At 41.6% G+C, this 24,201-nt stretch overlaps 1 protein-coding gene across 2 annotated transcripts in view; it reads left to right on the top strand.

Moving 5' to 3' along the window:
* Positions 1–1,832: 1,832 nt before the first annotated feature.
* LOC121397224 (CD48 antigen-like) overlaps positions 1,833–24,201 on the top strand; it is a 626,518-nt gene continuing 604,149 nt past the window's right edge. Inside the window, exons 1-3 of one of the 2 annotated variants that reach the window (XM_041573644.1) lie at positions 1,850–2,704; positions 6,129–6,434; positions 7,819–8,340. In XM_041573644.1, coding sequence (XP_041429578.1) covers positions 2,485–2,704; positions 6,129–6,434; positions 7,819–8,096 — 804 coding nt within the window. In that variant the 5' untranslated portion in view covers positions 1,850–2,484 and the 3' untranslated portion in view covers positions 8,097–8,340. Of the gene's footprint in view, positions 2,705–6,128; positions 6,435–7,818; positions 8,341–24,201 lie in introns of those variants that run through there. The other variant, XM_041573645.1, reaches the window with a different exon arrangement.

A 24,201-nucleotide genomic window follows, 5' to 3' on the forward strand; every position in this document is an offset into this window, starting at 1 on the left:
TAAGTAGGGATGCACCGAATCCACTATTTTGGATTCGACCGAACCCTTTGAGAAAGATACGGCCGAATACCAAATCGAATCCGAATCCTAATTTAGGGGTTGGAAGGGGAAAACATTTTTTACTTCCTTGTTTTAGGACAAACAGTTACGCGATTTCTCTCCCCACCCCTAATTTGTATATACAAATTAGGATCCGGATTCGGCTCGGCAGGCAGAAGGATTCGGCCGAATCCGAATCCTGCTAAAAAAGGCCAAATCCTGGATCCCTAGTAATAAGTCAGTAGACATTAATAAGACACTTTGCAGTGAACGTTTAGCATTGTTGCTCTTCAGTGTATCTGATTGCCAGGTGTTTAAAGGAATTGTACAGTGTAAAAATAAAAACTGGGTAAATAGACAGGCTGTGCGAAATAAAAAATGTTTCTAATATAGTTAGTTAGCCAAAAATGTAATGTATAAAGGCTGGAGTGATTTGATGTATAACCAGTCAGTCTATACACTACTTCCTGCTTTTCAGCTCTCTTGGTTTACACTGACTGGTTACCCTGGTTACCAGGCAGTAACCAATCAGAGACTTGAGGGGAGGCCACATGGGTCATATCTGTTGCTTTTGAATCTGAGCTGAATGCTGAGGATCAATTACAAACTCACTGAACAGAAATGTATCATGTTGCCCCCGTTCAAGTCGCTGACTAACTCAGAGTTATAGAGCTGAAAAGCAGTAACATTAGTAACAATAAAAATCCAGCCTCAAAATGAATCTGGTTTGTGGTTGCAGAGCTGCTATTGCTTAGAATATTACATAACATTTCAGGTTACAGAGAACTAGAAGCAGTGTCGGACTGGGACACCAGGGGCCCACCCAAAAACCTTTGACCAGGGGCCCACCAATTAATCTTAGACCAGGGGCCCACTCTTAGTGCTGTTATTCTTCATCTCCTCACTCAACCTCTATTCTCCTAGTCTCTTTTCTTTACATACTATAATCCATTATTCCATCTATTTAGTCTCTTGTTCTCATAGAAATAGGGAATGGCCATGAAATAGGCCAAATGTTTAGCAGCAGGAGGGCCCACTGACACCTGAACCCACCGGGAGTTTTCCTGGTATCCCTGTGGGTCAGTCCGACACTGACTAGAAGAGAAAGGCAAATAAAAACATGAAAGATTTTTAAGAAATAAATACCAATTGCAAATTGTCTCAGAATTAGTGACGAGCATCATTTTCACCAGGTTTAGATTTTGTTGAGACCCATAGACCCCAATGTATGTTACTCTGAAAAAGTCTTGGCACAAAAACGCCCATTGATTTTAATATGTTTTACCAATTTTCATGAAGAAAAGTTGGGCCTCCACCTGAGAATAAAACCTTAAATCTGAGAGTGTCTAACGTAAGACCCTGGAGTTGCTGTTTGACTACAATGACCATGATTCTCTGTCTGCCTGAGGCTATTTGTGGTTGGTGAGATGCTGGTAATTGTATATCCCTCGTCGAAAAATCCCCAGCAGCACACTGTTAGATTTGCAGAAAGTGCTCAAGTGTAAAATTTATTAAGCCCATAGCATACAAAAAGGCAAAGTTTTGGGCCTCCCAGGCCCTTTATCAAGCCCCATGTTACATCATCAACAATCCTTTTAAAGTGAGGGAAAGGGGCGTAAACACAAGCCACACCCCCTTCCTGTGAACATCCAATCACAATATATCAGTTATTTATATATCTGTAACACATATGTCCCATGTGATTCTAAAAATTTAACGTTTTAAAATTATTATTAAAAATGACAGCAAAAAGTTTTTAATCAAAAATATACAAAAAATTCAAAAAAATTGTCCAAGTCTAATCCCAGTGAATAGATTCCCAATAAAGTCCATTGGTTTTTCCAAAAAAAAAAAAAAAGTCCATTAGTACTCAAAACACCTTGTGATTTGGGAAAATAGTAAAAGTAGTTAAAATACAAATAGCATTGTATATTAGTATAACATACCTGAGACGCCCATATGACAAACATTGCATATCACACTCAGCACTTTCCTGAGACGTTTCAAGATATGCCAAATGTTTTGTCGGCACCCAGGGTGTTCTATGTAGGTCCCCAATACTTTTAATACCCTTGAAAAAGGATAAAAAAAGGAAAAATCATCAAAATCAATCTCTATAGTGTGGTATATAACATCAATGTAATTGTATATCCAACATATATTATACAATATAACAATATATACTTTGTACTGGATCATATATAGGCAGTGAATACTACAGTGTAATAATGAACACTTTGTACTTTCACTAAGGAGAAATTCCCTCTGTCTCATCTGAAAACTGACCTTTGAAATGTGAGTGTGAGTGTGAGTGCTGATCATTCCCTACTTCTATGTGTTGCAACAGGAGGAGACAGCCCTCTCCAGGTGACTGCCTATGTAGGGGAGACTGCCACACTGACACCCCACCCAGATGTCACTGATAAAGTTAATAAAGTCTTATGGATGTTTTTTAACGATGGGAGAAAACATCTCCTGGCTGAATTCAGTGACAAAGAGTTCAACATGCGCAGGACTATGCATGATCGCCTGCAAGTATTTAACAATTGGTCAACATTAGAGATCAGAGATCTGAGACTCCAAGATAGTGGCATCTACACTGAGCGAATCTATTTATGGCATGATGGAGAAGTGAGAGACTTTTCATACAACCTGACCGTGTTGGGTAAGTGAGTGTGAGCACGAGGGTGTGAGAGTTGTTGCAGCTCACAATAGACTTGTATGGAGGAAGTGAATTGATTGTTACACAGAGAATGACACAAGCCATTAGGAGAGTAGCCAGACTTATAGAAAAACACATGGATTCAGCTGATAGATAAACTTGGATGTTGCAGTCCTTTACTTTACTTTGAAGACTCTACACACTGTCACATTTTAGCTACACTTTAAAAAAAAAAAAAAAATTTAAAGGGGAAGTAACCAAAATTTACATTTTCCCTAGTTAGGCTATGGCTGCACGGGCAGGAATCAACCTGCCAAAACCAGCAAAATTTTAGCCCCTGACCGCTAGTTAAATCTTCTTGTTTACTTGCATTCAGAAGCCTTGTGTCAGCTCCAGCATGAACAAACATGGTGGATTACAGAAAAGAAACACGAGACTTTGCATTGCAAGCCAAAATCAGCAGAGTCTGTTTGTGCCGGAGTCAACACAAGGCTTCCTGACGCAAGCCAAGAAGAAGATTTGGCTAAAATTGACTGATTTCTGCCCCTCTGGCCCTAGCCTTAAAGATGCAATTCTAAGCAATGCTCCAGTGTATATTCACTAACACATTTTAATGGTTTTGATATATTATTATTATTATTATTATTAATTGTAGTTAAAAAGAGTATTTTTGTTGGTTCTGTCTCTCAAAAGAGCTTATTGTTTGTGCTCCTTCACTGGCCTCTGCTACATGAAATAGAAAGGGGCAGATAAATATAATAGTTATATTTACTTTAAAGCCACTGACAATTTGAAATTGGAAAGTCACTTACAATTTGTTCAGCACAATACAATTACAATTTTAGCGTTTGCATCCCCATTGAACCAGTAACATCTATTAATAAGACACTTTGCAGTGAACGTTTAGCATTGTTGCTCTTCAGTGTATCTGATTGCCAGGTGTTTAAAGGAATTGTACAGTGTAAAAATTATAACTGGGTAAATAGATAGGCTGTGCGAAATAAAAAATGTATCTAATATAGTTAGTTAGCCAAAAATGTAATGTATAAAGGCTGCAGTGATTTGATGTATAACCAGTCAGTCTATACACTACTTCCTGCTTTTCAGCTCTCTTGGTTTACACTGACTGGTTACCCTGGTTACCAGGCAGTAACCAATCAGAGACTTGAGGGGGGGCCACATGGGTCATATCTGTTGCTTTTGAATCTGAGCTGAATGCTGAGGATCAATTACAAACTCACTGAACAGAAATGTACCATGTGGCCCCCCTTCAAGTCACTGACTAAAGGTGGCCATACACGGATAGATCCGCTCGTTTGGCGATGTCGCCAAACGAGCGGATCTCCCTCCGATATGCCCACCTTGAGGTGGGCAATATCGGGCTGATCCGATCGTGGGCCCTAGGGCCCAACGATCGGATCCTTCACATTCGCAAACGGGCGGTCGGATCGCTGGACCGCATCAACGAACAGATGCGGCCGCGATCCGACGGGATTTTTAACCCCATCCGATCGAGATCTGGGGAAGCCCAGATCTCGATCGGGGAAGCCCGTCGGGGGCCCCCATACACGGGCCAATAAGCTGGCGACTCGGTCTGTCGGCAGCTTTTATCGGCCCGTGTATGACCACCTTAACTCAGAGTTATAGAGCTGAAAAGCAGGAAGTTGGATTATGGCTGTTTTATTAGACATCTGTTCACTCCAGTCTTTATATATTACATTTTTGGCTAACTAACTATATTAGAAACACTTTTTATTTTGCACAGCCTGTCTATTTACACAGTTTTTATTTTCACACTGAACTATTCCTTTAAATGATTGGAAAATGAACAGGAGTGGTCTGACTAGATAGATCAGTAACATTAGTAACAATAAAAATCCAGCCTCAAAATGAATCTGGTTTGTGGTTGCAGAGCTGCTATTGCTTAGAATATTACATAACATTTCAGGTTACAGAGAACTAGAAGCAGTGTCGGACTGGGACACCAGGGGCCCACCCAAAAACCTTTGACCAGGGGCCCACCAATTAATCTTAGACCAGGGGCCCACTCTTAGTGCTGTTATTCTTCATCTCCTCACTCAACCTCTATTCTCCTAGTCTCTTTGCTTTACATACTATAATCCATTATTCCATCTATTTAGTCTCTTTGTTCTCATAGAAATAGGGAATGGGCATGAAATAGGCCAAATGTTTAGCAGCAGGAGGGCCCACTGACACCTGAACCCACCGGGAGTTTTCCTGGTATCCCGATGGGCCAGTCCGACACTGACTAGAAGAGAAAGGCAAATAAAAACATGAAAGATTTTTAAGAAATAAATACCAATTGCAAATTGTCTCAGAATTAGCGACGAGCATCATTTTCACCAGGTTTAGATTTTGTTGAGACCCATAGACCCCAATGAATGTTACTCTGAAAAAGTCCTGGCACAAAAACGCCCATTGATTTTAATATGTTTTACCAATTTTCATGAAGAAAAGTTGGGCCTCCACCTGAGAATAAAACCTTAAATCTGGGAGTGTCTAACGTAAGACCCTGGAGTTGCTGTTTGACTACAATGACCATGATTCTCTGTCTGAGGCTATTTGTGGTTGGTGAGATGCTGGTAATTGTATATCCCTCGTTGAAAAATCCCCAGCAGCGCACTGTTAGATTTGCAAAAAGTGCTCAAGTGTAAAATTTATTAAGCCCATAGCATACAAAAAGGCAAAGTTTTGGACCTCCCAGGCCCTTTATCAAGCCCCATGTTACATCATCAACAATCCTTTTAAAGTGAGGGAAAGGGGCGTAAACACAAGCCACACCCCCTTCCTGTGGGAAGGTTTTTAATTAAAAATATACAAAAAATTCAAAAACAATTTTTACTAAAAATTGTCCAAGTCTAATCCCAGTGAATAGATTCCCAATAAAGTCCATTGGTTTTTCCAAAAAAAAAAAAAGTCCATTAGTACTCAAAACACCTTGTGATTTGGGAAAATAGTAAAAGTAGTTAAAATACAAATAGCATTGTATATTAGTATAACATACCTGAGACGCCCATATGACAAACATTCCATATCACACTCAGCACTTTCCTGAGACGTTTCAAGATATGCCAAATGTTTTGTCGGCACCCAGGGTGTTCTATGTAGGTCCCCAATACTTTTAATACCCTTGAAAAAGGAGAAAAAAAAGGAAAAATCATCAAAATCAATCTCTATAGTGTGGTATATAACATCAATGTAATTGTATATCCAACATATATTATACAATATAACAATATATACTTTGTACAGGATCATATATAGGCAGTGAATACTACAGTGTAATAATGAACACTTTGTACTTTCACTAAGGAGAAATTCCCTCTGTCTCATCTGAAAACTGACCTTTGAAATGTGAGTGTGAGTGTGAGTGCTGATCATTCCCTACTTCTATGTGTTGCAACAGGAGGAGACAGCCCTCTCCAGGTGACTGCCTATGTAGGGGAGACTGCCACACTGACACCAGATCTCCCTTATGAATATTATAAAGTCTCATGGACGACTTTTGTCAAGGGGAAAACAATACTCGTGGCTGAATGGTCTCAAAAGGAGTACAATGAAAACCCTTATTTCCAAAATCGTCTGGATGGATATGAATTAACATTAGAGATCAGAGATCTGAGACTCCAAGATAGTGGCATCTACACTGAGCGAATCATTTTTTTGGAGGATGGAGAAGTGAGAGACTTTTCATACAACCTGACCGTGTTGGGTAAGTGAGTGTGAGCACGAGGGGGTGAGAGTTGTTGCAGCTCACAATAGACTTGTATGGAGGAAGTGAATTGATTGTTACACAGAGAATGACACAAGCCATTAGGAGAGTAGCCAGACTTATAGAAAAAACACATGGATTCAGCTGATAGATAAACTTGGATGTTGCAGCCCTTTACTTTACTTTGAAGACTCTACACACTGTCACATTTTAGCTACACTTAAAAAAAAAAAAAAAAAATTTAAAGGGGAAGTAACCAAAATTTACATTTTCCCTAGTTAGGCTATGGCTGCTCGGGCAGGAATCAACCTGCCAAAACCAGCAAAATTTTAGCCCCTGACCGCTAGTTAAATCTTCTTGTTTACTTGCATTCAGAAGCCTTGTGTCAGCTCCAGCATGAACAAACATGGTGGATTACAGAAAAGAAACACGAGACTTTGCATTGCAAGCCAAAATCAGCAGAGTCTGTTTGTGCCGGAGTCAACACAAGGCTTCCTGACGCAAGCCAAGAAGAAGATTTGGCTAAAATTGACTGATTTCTGCCCCTCTGGCCCTAGCCTTAAAGATGCAATTCTAGCATCCCGGCAAGTCTCCGTCTCGCCAGGTCTCCATCCACATGCAGCCCAATAAAAACTTCTTCATGCCAATATCCAACAGGGATCGCTGTCTGCGCCTGTGTACCATCTTTAACCACATCCACATGAGTGTTCCATAGCCGGGGAAGCGCACTGGGTAAGTACATATACATAGAGTAGTAGCACGGCTCCTTACTAAGCCTTACCTTCACTGGCTGGGTACATCCTAAATCCCATGGCTGCAGCTAAGGGGCTGGAGGTGGATGAAGACATGCCGCTTCACTCTCCCAGAACCTGTCCCAGTGCGGCTGTGATGCTGCTTCAAAAGGTTGAGAGGACCGTGCTGAGTCTGAGCCACCGCTAGCCATCTCTCCCAGGGAAGAAGCTCATGCCTTGGCCTGATCCCGGGGGTTTCCCAGCCGCATGCTGTCAGTGAATAACCAGGGTGGAGGAATCGAGCGCTGCAGGTTGGATGGTCGCCGTATCACCTTTTTTGAAGAGGATAGGAAGTGGAGTTTTGGTAAGTTGTTTCTTAATAAAGACTTGTGATTTTAAAGTATATTTTTTCTTGGTGTTTGTTTTTCGTTGTAAACAAATTTTTAAAAAAAAATTTGATGTTACTGGTCCTTTAACTTGAGGCTGTCTGTTATCAAAATGTAGGTAAAAAGAGGAGCAATGATTACTGTATTATTGTGAATTGGATTGCTCCCTAAGCAATAACCAAGGAATACTCAAAACAACTATTATAATGATGTATAAACCTTCTTTATTTGATGTATTCTGATTATATGATCTGTTTCTAATTGCAGAGTATCCCCCTATCCCTACACCAGTAATAGAGACGACATTAGATGAGGAGTCCACTGATCTCTGCCATCTCCATTGTTCTGTCCCATCCAACTCCACAAACCTCCGCTATATTTGGATTTACAGCGATAAAGGCACTGTCACACTATATGCAAATAGCAGCACAATCAGCGTATTACTGACTGATAAGCCAAGGGGGGCACAATTTTTCTGCTTGGTGCAAAATCCTTCTTATTTTGCAACAAGTGCATTAGTCTTTTTATATCCATGTGGGGAGTGATAAACAGAAATCAGTCAAAGGCAAGTAGGATCAACAGCATTACAAGGAAATGCGGATCATCACTATGTAGTATTCTCAACCACAACTAACATCTGCTAACTGAATCAGCCCCTAATCCCATTATAAATGCTGTGAGCCAGAATTGATGCGATGCCCATTATGAAAGTGCCTGCTGCAACTTGCCTGTAATTTAAAGGGGATCTATTGTGAAAATGAAAATTTAATATAAGCTTCATCATACTGAAATAAGAAACTTTCTAAATACAATCAATTAAAAATTCTGTACTATTTCTCTCCCTCTATCAGCATCTGTTTCTTATCATTCTGTCTTCATACAGCAGTTGGGTGTCAGATGAATGATCCAATATATCTTGTAGGGGGCTCCTTTTGCCTAGAAGATGTATTAGAGCTCACCGTATTAAAATCCCCAGACATCATGTCTCTCTACATGCAGCAAAAGGCAGTTATTTTGTTAGATTTTGTTTGTACTGGAATCACTTATTTGAGTGAGCTCTAATACATCTGCTAGGAAAGGAGCCCCCCTATAAGATTTATTGGATCATTCATCTGACACCCAACTGCTGCATGAAGACAGAATGAAGAGAAACAGATGCTGAGAGAGAGTGAAGATGAACTTGATTATTTCAGAAATGGTACAGAATTTTCATTTGTTTGTATTTAGAAAGTTTCTTATTTCAGCATGCTGATGCTTATATATATCATTTTCATGATAGTTCCCCTTTAAGAATAGCAAACTCCGTACAAGCACTTTATGGTTATGAGGCAACTTTGAAGAACTGTTACTGTTCCACCTAAATAAGGACAACCGTGTGCTAAACAATAAAGGTGATGGTTTTCCAATGATGTGTAGCTCATGTAACATTTATAGACATGTATAGGGTTGTGTGTGTGTGATAGCAGGACATTCATTTATATGTATGTAAGTGATCCTACCACCCCCACTTTTTATGTGATCCCCAAGATACATAAAAGTTTAGAGAATCCACCAGGACGCCCAATAGTTTCAGGGATGGGAAGTATCACTGAGCCATTGAGTAAATACGTAGATGAGAGTTTGAGGATTTTTCTTCCAACTCTATCCTCATTTGTATTGGACACAACAGATGTAATTAGAAAAATTGATCAACTTCCCATCTCTGAAACTACTTTGCTTGTAACCTTAGACGTTGAAAGCCTTTATTCATCAATTCCGCACAACATAGGTGTAAAAGCATGCTGTGATTATCTGTATAGCAGAGGACAAAAATATCAACAACATTCTGATTTCATTTTAAAATGTTTGGATTTTATACTCAACAACAACGTCTTTGTGTTTGATGATAGGTTCTACCGACAGATTAGAGGAACGGCAATGGGAGCCACGTGCGCCCCGATATATGCCTGCCTGCACTTAGGCCGCTGGGAGGACCTAGAGGTCCACACAGTAATGGAGACATGGGCCGGCGAACACGTGGCTCTCTGGGTGAGATATGTGGATGATATATTACTATTATGGGAAGGTGGGTTATCCCAACTCCATAGATTTGTAGATGAGTTAAATATCAATGATAAAAATATCAAACTCACTTTAAGTTTTCATGAACAAGAAATAGCTTTTTTGGATTTATTAATTTTCAAGAAAGATGGCATTTTGTGCACAAAAACATATAGAAAAGCTACAGCTACTAATACCCTGTTAAGGGCCGAAAGCCACCATCCAGAGTCTCTAGTCAAAGGCATACCGATTGGACAATTTCTGCGTATTCGCAGAAATTGTACCTATGATGACGATTTTAATTTTCAAGCTCTAGAACTAACAGAAAGACTCAATAATCGAGGTTATGACAAAAAATCCATAAATACAGGGCTCATAAGAGCAAAAGGAACAGCACGCTCAGAGTTGCTGTACAAATCAAAGAAAAAAGATGATAATACTGTAATAAGATTCATTACAGAATATAACAATCAATGGGGAGATATACAAAATATCTTGAAAAATAACTGGGACCTCCTTTCGGCAGATCCAGATGTTCAAACTTGGATAGGAAACTATCCGAGGATGACAGCAAGGAGAGCCCCTTCCTTAAAAGACAAACTCACTAGAAGTCACTATATTGGCTCCAGAGCTGAGCAGGTCACCACTTGGCTACCTGAACGACAACGTGGTATGTACAAATGTGGCCATTGCAAATGCTGCACGTTTATAAAAAAATGTACTCAAATTAATCATATTAATAATGGAAAAAAGTACAAGATACATGATTTTATTAATTGTCAAACTAAGGGAGTAATATACCTAATTGAATGTGAATGTCCCATAAGATACGTTGGGAAAACCAAGAGGACATTAGGAACAAGGATATTGGAGCATGTGGGTGATATAAGAAGGAAATCAATAAAAAGTACAGTCGCCCGCCACTTCAACTCTGTACATAGTGGTAATGTAAAAAATCTAAAAGTAGTGGGCCTTGAGCAGGTCACACTGGGCATTCGTGGTGGAGATATAGATAAAATTCTGCTCAGAAAAGAGTTACAATGGATCTATGAGCTTAACACAAAATGGCCTAATGGCCTAAATGAAGATATTAAATTCGGAGTATTCGTGGGAAGAAGTTTCTTTATTACCATTTGATTGCTAATGTTCTTTGTTCTGTATTGGTTTTCTTATAGCCTACGCAAGCAAAGTTGCTCTGTTCTCATAACATACTATAGTCAAGTATTGTGATGAATATGGATATAGTAGGTAGAAATGACCTGCTATAAAATTAATATTGATTACAAGCTTATTAAGCTATTGAAAATCGTTAAATGTAATAATTGATGGTTAATAAATAAATAAAAAAGTTTAACAATACCTCAGTAAGTAAAAAACTAAAAAATTAAAAATTTAAGTTAAAATTGATTAATTCAAATGTAGAGATGACCTATGATACTTTATGACACAATTAATGGTTTATACTAAATAATTAATCTGTGTGTAAAAAAATGTTAAAAAAGTTGTATGTACAAATAGCAAGTTCATTGGTTTATTATTCTGACGTATTTCACTCTCAGGCATTTAAATAAGTTGCCAGGTAATGACATCATTACGCCCTGACGAAGCCTGTCTGGTGAAACGCGCGTTGGCGTGTCATGATGGAGGAATCACCCGCTCCCAAGTAAAGGTTGCGATAAGTCTGGACGTTCCATGAATAAACCGCAAAATCCAGAGATACACGTGTATTCCCTCGTCTGAGATATCCGCGTCTGAGATATCCGAGTCTGAGATATCCGAGTCTGGATAAAAGACATTAACACAGACCTTGAACTGAGGGTAACGTATACTTGAAGCGGCTTACTCGCAGGCATATAAATTGCAGCCGGCGTATAGTGAGCCAATCAGTGTATCGTTTTACTGGTTTACAAGCTTTCGGCAAACCGACACGGCTGCAGAAAAAGTGAAGGCGGTCTATATTGTTACATGTTTTCAGTATTCCTCTCTACATAGGATACTGTAATCTCCAAAAGTAACAAAAGTAACAAATGACTCTAATCATTTCCAGCACGCGGAATCCCTTCAGAGATTGTTCTCTAACCACTCAGAGCGGGTGTCTTCATTGATTCATTCCTCCGCTATTTCTTTCCGACATCTATTCTTTTCTCCTTCTAACAGGAATCCATGGACTTTCTAATACAAGCTCCAAGCAATAATTCTTTCTCACTAATGAATTCTAATACATCAAATCTATACGTAATTGTTACATGAATTGTGATATTCTATTTATTGTATTTTTAAAAAAATGGTTAAATGACATCAACTTTGTACACATGATTTGAAAAATCTTTTTAATAGTGATGAATTAAAATTTATACCTTTTAAAAAAATATATTGTGTCATAGGTATTCTAATTGAATGGCTAAAAGTACTTGAGTTCCTCACAATGACCATATGTTAGTATAAGTCACCGTGTGCAAAATGGAGACACTGTCTATATCTTTCTAATTACCCCTTTTTTGCCTCCTGCACCGCCAAAATTCGTTGGCTGAGTGAGACTAAATTATAATATTGGGTGAGTGCTATGCCACTCTTTACAATCAACATTCATTTATATGTTTAAGGATCTGAGTGAGTAACAGTCTCAGGAGATTTATGCAACAAAAGTTATCTTGTCTCTTACTCTCAATGTATAAATACCAGAGATTGAATGACAAGTTGGACGCACCAGTTTAGTAATAACAAACTCAGCAAGATCTTGACTAACGCTGTTTAGTACTGTCAGGACTGCTCCGCGGCACACACATCATTTGGCCTTAACTATTACATCAATTTGAAGTATTGGATAATGTTTATAAAACTACTGTCCATACAATAAAATATTCTATATAAAAATGTATTACAATCCACTTGGAAAATGGCTGAATACATTTTTATAGGGTCAGAAATGAACACGAGCTAATGGTGGACCTCATTCCTTGAAGCCAAGCAACCAAGTCTGTCTGGGGTGGGCTAAAGCCTGAGTTATGTACCAGGGAACACACATCAGTTATTGTGGCATAAAAAGATTTCCAGAAATATTAAAATCTTAACAAATATAATAAGCATAAATGATACTCATTGCAAGGTTATGGCTTCTCTACTTAATTCTCACTCTTAGCAAATGCTATTACAGCAGCTGGTCCTCACTTAACTGGAGAATTGAACCCCCTACTAATAAAACCCCTACCCCTTACCCTACATGGTCCCCCCTCCCTGCTCCACCCCATAGGTGATAACACCTGTAAGTGCCCCTAATCCTTTACTTACCTATTGGTGCAGAGTCAGTGCAGCAGAAGTCATGGGCACCTTCTGGCTCTTCGGTATTCTTCAGGTCCTCTTCTTTCCCTCTCAGCAATTTCTGTCACTTTTGGCGCATGGGCCAAGCATTATGAGCTTGAGCAGTATGTAGTGTTTTTTTCTAGTGTATTCTGGTAACTTTGGCTTGTGTGAACAATACCCATGTGACAACATGTAAGCAAATGGGTTTGCAAGCTATGTCAAGGGTATAAATACTTATCTTAAAGAGCAATAAAATAAACAAGTTTGAACTGCCATCATGTGTGCTGTGTCTTTCTTGTTCCCGAGCTCATATCATCCCAGCCGGAGGCGTCCTTTCCAGATTTGCATTCACACACTCGCTAGTCAGAAGTCAGGAACCCTAACAGACTAAGGTAGTGAAGATGGTGTCCATGAGCTACACTGCGCTGACTCTGCAATGAGAGGTGAGTAAAGGATTAGGGGCACTTAAAGGTGTTATCACCTGTGTGTGTGTGGGGGGGGGGAGGGCGGACTATGTAGGGTAGGGGTTTTTATTAGTGAGGGATTGAATTCTCCTCTAAAGAGAACTAACCTCTATCTAGCTAGTCCTCTTTCATGGGATGTCTCTCACTTCTATACCTCAGGACACATCTTCTTTACTTGCACCTATTTAGCCTCAGGCTTCCTGCATCTTCCACCCACCTCTAAGAAGTATTGTCTACCAGGGCAGATACCTAGGATCAGCTTTCCTTCATAGGCTAAGAAACCCACCTGACACCTCTGAGCCAATAAGGAGCTTCTTCCTTTCTCAGGGCATGCCTCACCTGGAAATCACCTTTACTCACACCTACCTCTAAATGACCCAGCCCAGTGACATAACTATGTATAAGGCAGACCCCCCAGTCGCAGAAAGGCCCAGACCATGGGGTCTATTGCATTCCTCTCTTCCCAGCTCCTTTCATACCTTTAGTACAGCAGTGTGATTTGGTGAGTAAGATGCAAGCAGTGGGTTGGGAGGGGGGGCGGAGGAGGGACCATTTGTGCTGGGACCTCTCAGAAGATTTTTTTGCGGGGAGCTGACCCAACCAAGTTAGGTTACTGATCCAGCCTATGGATGTCATCAATACTAGCTGGGACTTTCCCTTCTCCACTAAGTGTTCAAAGAGGTAGCAGGATGAAAAGGAATACATCTTGAGGACTTGAATATTGCTGTGCAATGTGAATAAATGCTGTGTAAGCTCTTTTAAATACTTCTCAGCACAGACTTCATTGCACTAAAGTGAGTCATGCTTTTATGATGTTTTCTGGTTTAACCCTTTTCCTGGTCCCCGACTTCTTCTCAAAAGCACATGCCTTTTCTGGGCCTTGCTGTAGCCAGGCCCCCCTGGGCACACCCAGCTGGATCACTATCCAGAGGCCAAAGAGGAAGTGGCCACTACCTCCACACATTATATAGCAGTGTGGCAGGACGGTGTCATTACACCTCTTGGCCTATAGCTGTTGGTGTAACTAAAGGCTCTGCTACAGGGTTTCATGCCCAATAGCAAAAGGAGTGAAGGGATTAACTCTAGAGGGCCTATTAACCCTATAGGTCCCTACAATAGTTTTATGGAGATTTCTCAATTGTATAGATCAAAATCTCCAGGCAGTACACTACCAAATTTCCAAAGCACCGCTCCACAAAATGGAATACTTCTGATTTCAAGGCCAAACATTCCACTAACAGTAGGTTTACCCTAGAAAACTACCCATTATTAGAAAGAACAGATTCTTGAGATTCAAAAATGGGTAAATATATCTTTGTACTCCAAACTACCAAGTTGCAATTCTTTCCTAAAGTTATAATTTTTAATAGAAATTGGTGAATTTTTTTGAAAAATGACCAACACTTCCAATCTACAGCATCATATCTTCCACACATCATTAGGTACCAATGTAAAACACTCATAATATGATTGCCAGGAATCCACTGAACAGTTTGATGCCCAATATGTATAGGTTTACCTAAGCATGCGGCAAATAGGGGCCCCAAAATGTAGACCCCCCATATGCAGGGGCGCGCCGCCAATGAGGCGAGCTGAGCCGCTCAAAAGCACACTGGTTCACACAGGAATCAAACATAAATACCCATAAGTGCAGGTAAAACCCACCCCATAAAACCATTAACCCTTAGTTCACCACAACAACCATATTAACCCTTGGTTCACCTAAGTCATATGTTAAGAAACACTAATAGAAAACAAAAAAACATATAGAAGTTATGAATACCTAAAAACATTGTACATCAGATACCCACTGTTCAGAATGACAAAATACTAACTGAGAAAACAGGACAATTCCCAATCCCGGTTCATACCACCTTGTTCCTCTATAGTCTTAAAGTGGTAGATCCAGTGTGCCTCTTTACCCAAAAGCCTCTTGTTCACATCGCCTTTCCTAATCTCCTTGCGTGGTTTATCAATAATTTGGAACGAGATATCCACAGGGGCTGGATGTTGCAACTTCATATGTCTGGCTATGGCTGATTTCTCATCCCCCCATCTATCGCTGAAAGATGTTCTAAAATCCTAACTCCTACCGCCCGAGTGGTTTGTCCCACATATTGAGCCCCACATTGGCAGGTAGCTAGATATACCACCCCCTTCGTCAAGCAGTTAAAATACTGGGGTACTGTATATTGCTTTTGAGTAGATGTACTAACAAAATTTTGTGAAACACGAAACACACTACATGCCTTGCATCTGCTACGTCCACACTTATAAGATCCTTTATATTTTAACCAATTTTTATTTTGCATATTTGTATCAGAGTGATATAAGCTTTTAGAAATCCAAGAATCTATATTTTTCCCTTTTCGAAATACAAATGAAGTTACCTCATCTAAAACATTTGCCAAATAGGGGTCTTGTAATAGTATACCCCAATGTTTACGAATAATCCGCTTAATATTATATGACTGATTTGAGTATCTAGTACTAAAACGCAACTTGGCCCTACTTTGTGTGTTTTGGCCCCCATCTCTCTTAGGGATACATACTCTAGGCCTACCTTTAGGTTCAGGTTCAGAGGTCGTATGGTTCATAGGGGAACTATGTGCTGTATGATACTTATGTTTCAAAAGACTAGTTCTATCGCATCTCACCGCTTTCTCAAACGCTTCCTTAATGACTGTAGTTTCATATCCCCGTTCAATGAACCTATCCCATAATTCCATTGACTCCTTCATAAATGCATCCCATGAGGAGCATATACGCCTGAGTCGAATGAACTGTCCTGTGGGAATGCCCCGTGTACATGAGCAATCCTTCCCCTGTTTTTCTGCCTGTGACATCATCCAGCCCAGTTGCATGCTGGAGAGCGATCCGATTGGCTGGGCACCCCAGTGCATCCTTGGGAGAAAGGGTGTGCCTGACTTTGGAGCCAAATGCACGGGGTCTCCCAGAGAGCTGAGCAGAGCCAGCGCGAGTAGCTGTAAGACTGTCAGGTACAGAGAAGCAGTTGAATCTGGGGAGATTGAGCCCAGCCCTGTCCCCTGCCAAGCTGCTTGAAACTTAGAAGCAGGGTCGGACTGGCCTGCTGGGGCCCCGGGACATAACCCGGTGGGCCCCGGACTTGGTGGGCCCCTAGATAATATGCCATCACACAATAATGATTAATTTGGACCGTACGGTTTTTGACAAGCAGCGGACCCCACTAGAATCAGAAGCAATCTGATAAATTATTGGCTGTGGGCCCACTGTCCGCATTCCATCATTCTGCTTCCGCCCATAAATCATGGATCAGATCGCATGGCCCACCACCTGCCTGCAGGTCACCGTAACTCTATCTCTAGGCTGCGTCTGAAGATAACAAGCAGGCAGCTCAGAAACCAGCAAAGAGCTGCGGCGTCAAATCACAGAGTCGGTTATTTGAATATTTTTAGAAAACTATCCTTAAAAGTTTTTTCAAGTCGGTACTTACAAACAGGTGAATTTCAAATGCATATAAAATATATCCTTGGTGTCAACGCACGTCCCCGGTACAAGCTGTAGGATAGATGCAGCAGCAAATAGTGTCAAAATACCTTTTATTGCTTTAAAAATCAAAGTGGTTAAAATGCACTCACATGACATTCAGTATTTGAATGCATATAATTAGTGTGTCGTTTTATTGAGGATCGTCCCCCCAGTGATTTGTCCGCAAATTAAGTCCTTTTTGCCGGAGCGCTCGTGGCTTTGGAACTCCTTGCAGCGTTTTCTTCCTGGTGTTCACCGACAGGGCGCCCTCTAGTGACGTCACCAGCCCTGCGGGAGGCGAGCAGATTGCGCGCAGATGTGCTATAGGTTCAGGAAACCTAATGTCAATCAAGATGTATTTTTAAGGGTAATGGCACACGGCAAGATTCGGGGAGATTAGTCGCCCCTGCGACAAATCTCCTCTTCTTCGGGACGACAATCTTCCTAACTGCCTTTCACTGCCTTTCTCTCACGAGGAAACTTTGGGTGACTTCGGAAAACGAAGCGCCGCGAGTGCCTTCCCGCTGGTGATTTTTCATTCAAGCCGGCAGGGAGGCAGTTTGGGGAGATTGTTGCCCTGAAGAAGAGGCGATTAGTCACCAGGCGACTAAATCTGCTGTGTGCCCCCACCCTTAGTACATAGGCATTTCTCACAGGAGAACCTCAACTAACTGGGCTTAAGCTCCAGAATAAAGAGTGCAACCTGTTACTCAATCATATTGTTACTGGGGGTCTAATAATTTGAAATAACCAATAGATTTCATAGAACAATATCCAATGTAGTTCTCACATATAAAGCGCCTTAATAAAGCTTGTGAGCCTACATACCTTGGCCAAAGTATGGTACTAACACCTCATTGTTTGTTAGAAGCACATAGTAAATAACTAGGGAAGTCACAGGCATCCAGGGGAGGGGTCCTAGATCTGGTATCTCTCAGGAAATCCAGGAGAGTTGACAGGTATGTGTTACCCAGCAGGTTCTGCGCTCCTATAAATCTTCTGCCAATATTAATTTAGCATTGTTTAATCCTTACACTGTCTTCTTGTTTTGTAGGTGATTCACTTCAGTGTACTCATTTCTTTTCTCACTAATTCTGTCCCTGGTTACTTGTTGTGTTCTTCTTCGCTGCTTTTACTCTGTTTTAGCTATTCAAATCATCCAAATCATTTTGTTTCATTCCTCTTTCCACTTCAGACAAGGCAGTTCCCATTAAATATCAATAGCATTGAGGCCAGTTTTTTTGGGGGGCATGCCCCTTCGTCAGGCATTCGTACACCAAAGGGGCACACACCCTTTTCTCTTGGAAATTATCCTGCAAAATGAAATCTGGAATTTCTCTTCATTGCAATGATTAAGAATATATACTATGTGTGCCTAAAGGTGGCCATAGACTCCAAGATCCGCTCGTTTGGCGACATCGCCAAACGAGCGGATCTTTCCCCGATATGCCACTAAACTGCATGGCTATATCGGGGGTAATTCGAACGTTCGGCCGTATGGCCGAACGATCGAATTACGATGCGCCAAGCGGCTCAGACGGGTCAGTCGGGTAAAAATCCAACCTTCCGGATCGTTATCGTGGCCAGATATCGATCGGGAAGACCCGTCGGAAGCCCCCATACACGGGCAGATAAGCTGTCAAATCGGTCCAAACGACCGATATCGGCAGCTTTATCTGCCCGTGTATGGCCCGATGGATACAAACTATGCCTTGATCACCAGCCAAAAAATGAATGGTAACATGTACAGTACCTCCAGAGTAATTGCCAGTTACTAAGAGAAATGGGCAGGGGAACCCCTTTAAACCAGCAAGGAGCTGCCTGATGGATCTCAGTTGTCACCTGGAGGAGTAACATCGAGCACCTCCAAACTGCCCTAGTAGACCCAGCCTCTAGTCATAGTTAATCCTACTGGACATTTGTTACTCGGGAAAAGACAAAATCCTTACTCCCCTAAATATAATTATTACATCCTCCATAATTGAATAATAATTAAAATATTATTACTGGCTGTAGATTTTGACTATTAGTGTAATGTAATAAATATGGACAGAGTATGTTATATGTCTAGTAACCAATAACAACCATTTAGATGTTGTTGTCAAACAGCAGACCAGAAGATGCTACCTGCTTAACAGTTGCTATGGGTTACTGGAATATTGGGGACACAGACCCCACACTAATCAATCATGCCTTCACAGTAGTCCATTCAGCTGCCAAATGAGCCCCGCTGTGTTTTCTTTTATTGACCCGTATTCCACCCACCAGCTTCAGTCCATCCACATTCCCCAGAGCCCATATTACTGGCTTACGTTATCTGCTGACTGTAAGAACTGGTCTAGTCAAACTGTTGGAAAGCCCAGTAACCCATCACTGAAATAGGAAAGCTGGAGACACTGGGGCAACAACATGATATCACAGTGACAAACATGAATTAAAACTTTGCAAAATTCTATATAAGTAAAAAATGAAAGAGGTTGGTCACCTTTCAGTTAACTTTTAATATCATGTAGAGAGTGATATTTTGAGGCAATTTGCAATTGGTTTTCATTTTTTATTATTTTGGTTTTTGAGTTATTTAGCTTTTTATTCAGCAGCTCTTCAGTTTCAGCAATCTGGGCCCAAATTCCCCTAGCAACCATGCACTGATTTGAACAAGAGACTGGTAGGGCTGGTCCTATCAAATGTGGGGCCCAATTGGGACCATGTTGGCGGGGCCCCTAGACAAAGTGTTGCTGGCTACTGACACACCAAGTATTTAGGAAATTAAGGGCATACAGGCACAAAATAGAAAGGAAAGGGGCAGACAAGGTAAGAGAGTGAGAGGGATGAAATAGGGGCACATAATAGGGGCACACAGGGTAAGAGAGAGGGAGGAAATAGGAGAGTGGACTGGGCCAATTAGTTTGGGGCAGGCTGGGCCGATTCAGCTTGGGAGCAGGCTTGGTTGGATTGGGGGCAGGCAGGGCCTGTCAAGGTTGGAGGAAAGCTGGGCCTATGAGAGTTTGGGGCAGGCTAGACCTATGGATTTGGGGATGGGCTGGACTCTCAAAGTTGGGGGCAGGCCAGGCAGCATCATGTGCTGGGGGAAATATTATCTGTGCTGCCCTGTGGTGCGGGGCCCCCCAGAGGTGCGGGGCCCTATTGGGCCCAATTGGTCCTGGAGACTGGAATATGAATAGGAGAGGGGCTGAATAGAAAGAGTAATAAAAAGTTGCAATAACAATACACTGAGATGGGGTCAATGACCCCCATTGAAATCTGGAAAGAGTCACGAAGAAGAAGGCAAATAATTCAAAAACAAATAAATAATAAAGACAAATTGAAAAGTGAACTTATAAAGATGAAGGGATACTTCACTAGGAAAGCTGTTACACACTCACTTCATAAATAAACTTCACTTTGAACTATTGACCTGGTGGAAGTTTGCCTTCATTGAGTGCCTGCTCCCAATTGGTTTTTCGGTTTGTCCGCTCCCCGTGGTGAGGGCTCAGGACGGCGCACCTGGTCCACTTCCCTATTGAGGTGAGTAATCATTTACCTTTGAAGACCCTAATACTACAGATGTATCTTCAAGGAAACCCCCCTTATGAATAGAGGGAGCTCTCAGTGTGAGTGTCCATGTTGGGGTGCATGTATGTGTGTGCATGGGTGAGATGTAGGATCAGGAGACACCTTGACCAATCTTACGTCAATCAAGGCCACCTGCACAATGTGCTCCCTATCCATTCATAGCCTTTCTGGCCCCAAGAGGATACAGATTCAAAACCCTGGATTGTCTTCAGCATCATGGCAACATAGATAGTGAGGGTGAGACAACAAAAAAAAGTGTTTGTGTATATTAATAACCTTTAGCCTGCTGCCCACCACCTTTGCCTTCCTGAGCCGAACCCATGTTTTGCAGTAAACAAAAATGAAAAAAACCTTTAGGAAAAATTAGTCTTTTAGATTAACTTTGCCTTGCCGATCTTCCCACAGTCTCTCGGCTGTATTTTAAAAGTCTCCAAAATCCGTAATTAGATCAGCGCCTATGGCAACAGAGAAAAAAACAAAAAAATAGTGCAGTATGTTTAGATATTGCAATAGCACCCAGCCTAAGTGCTCTGGATGAACTGGCAGTTAGGCAGGTTAAAATAAATAAAATTGAACTTGATGGATGCGTCTTTTTTCAACCTAAATTACTATGTTACTTCTTGATGTGTATTTCTCCTTTAAACCTTCCATTCCTAGTAGTGACATGCACAATTTATCCAATCCGTTACCACCACCGTTTGGCCAAAATGCCTACTCACAAGCTGGAAATATGGTGCATTGCTGTAGTATTAGCAGATCCCTCACTCCTTCCAAGTCAGCTTCTCATGTTCCCATATAGAAATACAAATACAGAATAGTATAACACCATTTATTAAATTAAAATATTTTAAAAACAAGTTTACACTAACATTTGTTTGGAGTCACACATGGATATATATATATATATATATCTCACAGGCTGTTTTGGATCCTATAGAGGGACCCTGCCGGCGTGTATAGTTCCCTCGTGGCGCTTCCTGTGATTTCTGTGTGTGACGTCACTTCCTGCCTTACCCAGTCAAAAGCTTTCCAATGGGAAGGCCATGCCACAGGCTCCTGGTCAGAGTGGGGAAATATGGCTAGAAATGCTGTATTTTGTATACTAAACATGAACTTACTGCATCACAAGCCTAATCAAAGAAATGATTTATGCTTTCAAAGTTGGCCACAGTAACTTTGTTAAACATCTTTGCAAGACCAAGACTGTGCACATGCTCAGTGGGGTCTGGGCTGCTTAGGGATCATCGTAAATGATCAAAACAGCACAAGTCAAATAATATCTGCCGATACAGCAAGACTGATTAATAATCAGAATATACAGACTGCACTGGGTCCTGTGTTGTCATGTAATCTAATGTGGATTTTATAGTTTTTGTATTGTTTAATACAAACTTTCTCCAACTCTGCAGAACCAGTGGCTGCAGCAAAATAATCCTCCAAATAGAATCCCAGTTTATCTGTTTAAATCTGGCTCCATGATCTTTGTCCCTGCAGCTGGAGTTGGAAACAGTAAAGGGGATGTAAAGGCAAAAATAAAATCCAATACAAATCTCTACACCAGGGGTGCCCAGGACTTCGATCACGGTCTACCAGTAGATTGCGGTATTGTAACTGGTAGACCGCGATCTGGGGCCCGGCTGAGCTAAAGATAGGAGCAGAGAACTTTCCAGCAGCAGTTCCTTCCACTCACCAAACTCCTCCCATACATCGCATGGCTCCGCTCCACCCCCTTGCCGGGATCTCCACCCCCTTGCCGGGATCTCCGGAGCAGCTTGAGCACTACTAAAGGCTCACTCACGCCCAATAACAACAACCCCCTTCCTCCTGGGTGGGAGATGAAGTTGCACTCGCACACCATCTGGCCTTTCTTTGAGGATCATAATAACAGGAGCACTACTTGGATTGACCCCATGCTGCAGGACGCAGGCACGTTAAGGGCATGTGGTTCATTGGGGGCTTGGACTTTATTTTATATAGACATATCTGTTTAGCAAATACTGAACTACAACTTTCACCACACCACTTCTACCATTACACACACATATACTCATACTTCAATTGTTTTTAGGGTTTTTGAGAGTTGCACTTCAGCACCCACTGGACTTCCATATGTACTGCAGAGGTACAGTACATGCAATGTGGGATTTGGGGTAGAAATGTTAAGGGAGTGTGACTGTGGGATAGCAGGTATAGTAGGGAGAGATGGTGCCTATAGTAACAGTGGATAATAGTCTCTGGGTAGGGAGTGTGACTGTGAGATAGCAGGTATAGTAGGGAGAGATGGTGCCTATAGTAACAGTGGATAATAGTCTCTGGGAAGGGAGTGTGACTGTGGGATAGCAGGTATAGTAGGGAGAGATGGTGTCTATAGTAACAGTGGATAATAGTCTCTGGGAAGGGAGTGTGACTGTGGGATAGCAGGTATAGTAGGGAGAGATGGTGTCTATAGTAACAGTGGGATAATAGTCTCTGGGAAGGGAGTGTGACTGTGGGATATCAGGTATAGTAGGGAGAGATGGTGTCTATAGTAACAGTGGATAATAGTCTCTGGGAAGGGAGTGTGACTGTGGGATAGCAGGTATAGTAGGGAGAGATGGTGTCTATAGTAACAGTGGGATAATAGTCTCTGGGAAGGGAGTGTGACTGTGGGATAGCAGGTATAGTAGGGAGAGATGGTGTCTATAGTAACAGTGGATAATAGTCTCTGGGAAGGGAGTGTGACTGTGGGATAGCAGGTATAGTAGGGAGAGATGGTGTCTATAGTAACAGTGGGATAATAGTCTCTGGGAAGGGAGTGTGACTGTGGGATATCAGGTATAGTAGGGAGAGATGGTGTCTATAGTAACAGTGGGATAATAGTCTCTGGGAAGGGAGTGTGACTGTTGGATAGCAGGTAAAGTAGGGAGAGATGGTGCCTATAGTAACAGTGGATAATAGTCTCTGGGTAGGGAGTGTGACTGTGAGATAGCAGGTATAGTAGGGAGAGATGGTGTCTATAGTAACAGTGGATAATAGTCTCTGGGAAGGGAGTGTGACTGTGGGATAGCAGGTATAGTAGGGAGAGATGGTGTCTATAGTAACAGTGGGATATAGTCTCTGGGAAGGGAGTGTGACTGTGGGATATCAGGTATAGTAGGGAGAGATGGTGTCTATAGTAACAGTGGGGATAATAGTCTCTTGGGAAGGAGTGTGACTGTTGGATAGCAGGTATAGTAGGGAGAGATGGTGTCTATAGTAACAGTGGATAATAGTCTCTGGGTAGGGAGTGTGACTGTGAGATAGAGATGGTGTCTATAGTAACAGTGGATAATAGTCTCTGGGAAGGGAGTGTGACTGTGGGATAGCAGGTATAGTAGGGAGAGATGGTGTCTATAGTAACAGTGGGATAATAGTCTCTGGGAAGGGAGTGTGACTGTGGGATATCAGGTATAGTAGGGAGAGATGGTGTCTATAGTAACAGTGGGATAATAGTCTCTGGGAAGGGAGTGTGACTGTGGGATAGCAGGTATAGTAGGGAGAGATGGTGCCTATAGTAACAGTGGGATAATAGTCTCTGGGAAGGGAGTGTGACTGTGGGATAGCAGGTATAGTAGGGAGAGATGGTGCCTATAGTAACAGTGGGATAATAGTCTCTGGGAAGGGAGTGTGACTGTGGGATAGCAGGTATAGTAGGGAGAGATGGTGCCTATAGTAACAGTGGGATAATAGTCTCTGGGAAGGGAGTGTGACTGTAGGATAGCAGGTATAGTAGGGAGAGATGGTG

The sequence above is a fragment of the Xenopus laevis genome, chromosome 8L, assembly GCF_017654675.1.
Source record: "Xenopus laevis strain J_2021 chromosome 8L, Xenopus_laevis_v10.1, whole genome shotgun sequence".
Classification (NCBI taxonomy): domain Eukaryota; kingdom Metazoa; phylum Chordata; class Amphibia; order Anura; family Pipidae; genus Xenopus; species Xenopus laevis.